We start from the raw sequence: 3,604 nt of genomic DNA, 5'->3' as shown, positions 1-3,604 counted from the left end.
CGCCGTGCAGATCTGCTTGGCCGGCGAAAACGCCGGGCTCCGCGCCGGGGCGGCACGTCGGTGCGTCCGAGCAGAGGGCTGTGCTGCTCCCTCCGTCGCCCCTGCCTTAAGGGAGAAGCACTTTGGTTGGCGGTGCTGGGGTCCGGTGGGTGATAGCAGGGAATGGCAAGGAGCTGTGCCTGTGGAGAACAGATGATAAAGAAGACAAAAAGCCCCTTTACCCAGCTGTTTCAGTGAGGGACGGCAGCGTGGGATTGTGTATTCTCTGTGACATTGATCCTCCACAACAAGTGCAAGAAAACGTCTTCAGTTACAGGAACCACATTCAGCTCGAGGTTCAAGGGGCTATTTTTGGGTGCTCAGCAACTTCACTGAACTTCTGCCTAATAGGTGGGCCATTGCTGGTGTCAAGATTAGTTTTTGTATTTTGGCATAACTTACTTTTTAAATGTGTTTGTATCAAAAAAGAACATGGAAGACGCTCCTCTGCCTCTCTTGACCATGCCAACAGCTCCTTACAACGATCAGAAACCAGGAACCAGTGGATTACGGAAGAAGACTTTTTATTTTGAATCCAAGATGAACTATTTGCAGAATTTTATCCAGAGTATATTTTTTTCCATAGACCTAAGAGATCGACAAGGATCTTCTATGGTAGTTGGAGGTGATGGGAGATACCTTAATAAGTCTGCAGTGGAACTGATAGTCCAAATGGCTGCTGCCAACGGGGTTGGTAAACGTTAAATGACTAAATTCCTATAGTTGTGTAGCTGATAAATGCAGAAAACCATAATAAATTAGTCACTGTGAGATTTAATTTCCCCAGACTTTATTCAACTGCTAATAGTTAACTTTTTAATGGAAAATCAGTTTGGTAGTACAGAAATTACTGGTTTTTCAGTTCCAAGTGATGCAGTTGAATAAAAATATGTGGGAATAGACATGTAGCAAAGAAAATAAATACTGCTGGGTTTTTGTGTGTTCTCAGTTTGTGTTTTGACATGCCACAAGCATGGCACCTGTGGATTTCATAGTCTCTCCATCAGATCATAAAACCCTGGTGGTGTTAAGAAGTGAAGTAACTGGTTGAGCCCTGGCTCGCTGTTCAGCGGCAGCTTGGCAGAAGCTCTTCCAGCATCGGTCTGCGCTGCTCAGCAAACGAAAAGGCAAAACGCAGGGTTGTGCTTTTTTTTCTCAACAGGTATAAGTTGTGGCTGTGTGATAAGTACTCTGGGAGCCTTTGAAAACTGAAATAAGAAGAGAGTTAGCAAGTGAGTGGCAACCTTTACAGTGATCTCTGGCTGTGTTGGAAATCTGTGTTTTGGAAGCAGAACAGGCGGCTTGTCTGTTTGCAGGAGAGCACGGTTCGTGCACTGCAGGACTCTGGGCACTGGGGTTTTCCTTTTGCTCTTTAAGAAGAAATGACTCTGCTGTCTGTCCCGGATCTCGTAGTGCAGAGCAAAACTTTATGCTAAGAGACCTGGCTCTTAGGACTTTGACAGAAAAACTTAGCTGATCACAACAGGGTAATTTGTAATGAACAGATGAATAGGAAGAGATTTTTTTTTTTTTTTTTTAAATCTACATGTTTTCCATTTTGGAAAAAAAAAATCCTTTGGCATCTCAAATTAATGTGTTCCTCCTAAGTCAGTTCATGGGCTGAGCAGAAGAACTGGAAAATGTGCACAAAGCGCCAGGCCTGCTGCTTGGACTGCTTAACACTAGGACAGATTTTCTGCTGGTAAAGAAGAGATTAGACTGATCTTCACCAGCTGAGACTTTTCTCGTGCATTTCTTTCCAGCAGTGTGGCCCGTGTCTGGCCAAAATCTAATTTCACTGCTGGTTTTGGTATTTTTCATTGATTGTTTTTATACAGTCTGTCTAGTGCCTGTGAGAATCAACATTGTGCTCATCTTGCTCTATAGAATAGAAGGGATGAGTCCAAGAATGTTTTCACATACGAAAAATGCATTATCCTGTTTTAAGTATGCAGAAATCTCTTTGTCGGTGTGTAGCAGAGACAGGTACTGTTACCTCTACAAAAGTAGGGTCAGCAGGATTTCCGAATCGTGCCAAACGCACTTGCTACGTCGGTAGCATCACATGGCATGTTTTAAAGGGTGATTATTTGGCTAAAGAAAATGAGGGGAGCCCTCATCGCTCTCTACAACTATCTGAGAGAGGGTTGTGGTGAGGTGGGTGTTGGTCTCTTCTCCCAAGTAACCAGCGATAGGACGAGAGGAAATGGCCTCAAGTTGTGGCAGCGGAGGTTTAGATTGAATATTAGGAAAAATTTCCTTACTGAGAGAGTGGTCAGGCATTGGCACAGGCTGCCCAGGGAGGTGGTGGTGTCACCATCTCTGGAAGTGTTCAAAAAAACAGGACATGGTTTAGTGGGCATGGTGGTGTTGGGTTGATGGTTGAACTTGTTGATCTTAGAGGTCTTTTCCAACCTTAATGATTCTGTGATTTTTATGACCAAGGTAGTTTGTCCACTTAACCTGTGTAAATAGAAGGGTCTGTTCAGAGGCTCTAACTGTGGCACGGTGTATGGATTGGTGAGGTTGTTCTTCTAAGGCATCTCTTGTACAGAAGAGGACTGGAAGGGTGTGCTGATGACACGATGGAGCTGCAGACAGCAGCGTCTTAGCGGGGCTTTCAGTAAAACCGGGGTGGTGGAAGTGTTGCCTGGATTGCTTCAAAGTGCTGTAACCCAAAATCGCCACACAAAGCGGGTCTGTTTGTGAACAGGTCCATTCAGAGCATTCTGTGAAAGGTTTTTCTGCATCACTACATCCTTAGATTTTTCTCATAAGAAATTCCAGAGAACTAAAAAAGATTAAGTGTAAATTGCTCAGCACGCTGGTACACTGAGCAACGTTTTCCGGTGGTTGCCACAAAGGATTTAGCATTGGATGGGTGGGGAATGACAGCTGAAAACCTCTGACAGCCAAGGAGGACCCCAAATCAGAGCGCAGCTTGTATGGAGGCCAGTTTTTTGCTGCTTTTCCTTCCTCACTGCGGGAGCAGCAAGGCACACGCCAAAGCCACGGTTCAGGTGTGCAGGGAGGACGAGCTGGGAGATGACAACGGCTTCGACGTGCTCACGCAGCAACTGCAGGAGGGCTGGGTGTTTTGGGAGAGAAAATCCCTGGTTTTGCCAGTCCCCCGCAGCATCCCTCAAGCTGCGCGCGAGGCAGGGCAGAGCACCGATGCGGCAGCGCGTTGTGGCTGGATGTGACCCTCGAAGGGAAGATGAGAGGCGAAAGATGACGTTTTAGAGAGGAGCTTCCCGGAGACTTCATTAATCCTCGGTGAAACTGAGGAGGAAGACTTGGAGGCTGGAATAAAACAGGAGACAAGGTGTGCTGGCTTGGACTGAGAATGGGGGGAAAAAAGCAAAACCCGTGTAAACTGGGCTACTTCAAATTAAATGTATGGTGTGTACTAAACTAGTGCGATCAGCCTGGTAGGCTGGCGCTGTGAAGGCTGTAATATTAGCTCCTATGACCAGCTGAGAGAAGGGCATTCAGTTTGGGTTTATAAACTGCCGTTTCACTTCTGTGCTCGCCGTTTGCTAGAGGTGCGGTTCCTCTAGCAGCG

General features: G+C 46.2%; 1 protein-coding gene across 1 annotated transcript in view; it reads left to right on the top strand.

The window, feature by feature from the left end:
- The first annotated feature begins 424 nt into the window (after positions 1–424).
- PGM1 (phosphoglucomutase 1) overlaps positions 425–3,604 on the top strand; it is a 16,245-nt gene continuing 13,065 nt past the window's right edge. The window contains exon 1 of the mRNA XM_010289792.1: positions 425–729. Coding sequence (XP_010288094.1) covers positions 472–729 — 258 coding nt within the window. The 5' untranslated portion in view covers positions 425–471. The remainder of the gene's footprint in view (positions 730–3,604) is intronic.

The sequence above is a fragment of the Phaethon lepturus genome, unplaced genomic scaffold (genome assembly GCF_000687285.1).
Source record: "Phaethon lepturus isolate BGI_N335 unplaced genomic scaffold, ASM68728v1 scaffold54676, whole genome shotgun sequence".
NCBI classification, from domain to species: domain Eukaryota; kingdom Metazoa; phylum Chordata; class Aves; order Phaethontiformes; family Phaethontidae; genus Phaethon; species Phaethon lepturus.
This window is presented reverse-complemented; position numbering and strand designations above follow the sequence as displayed.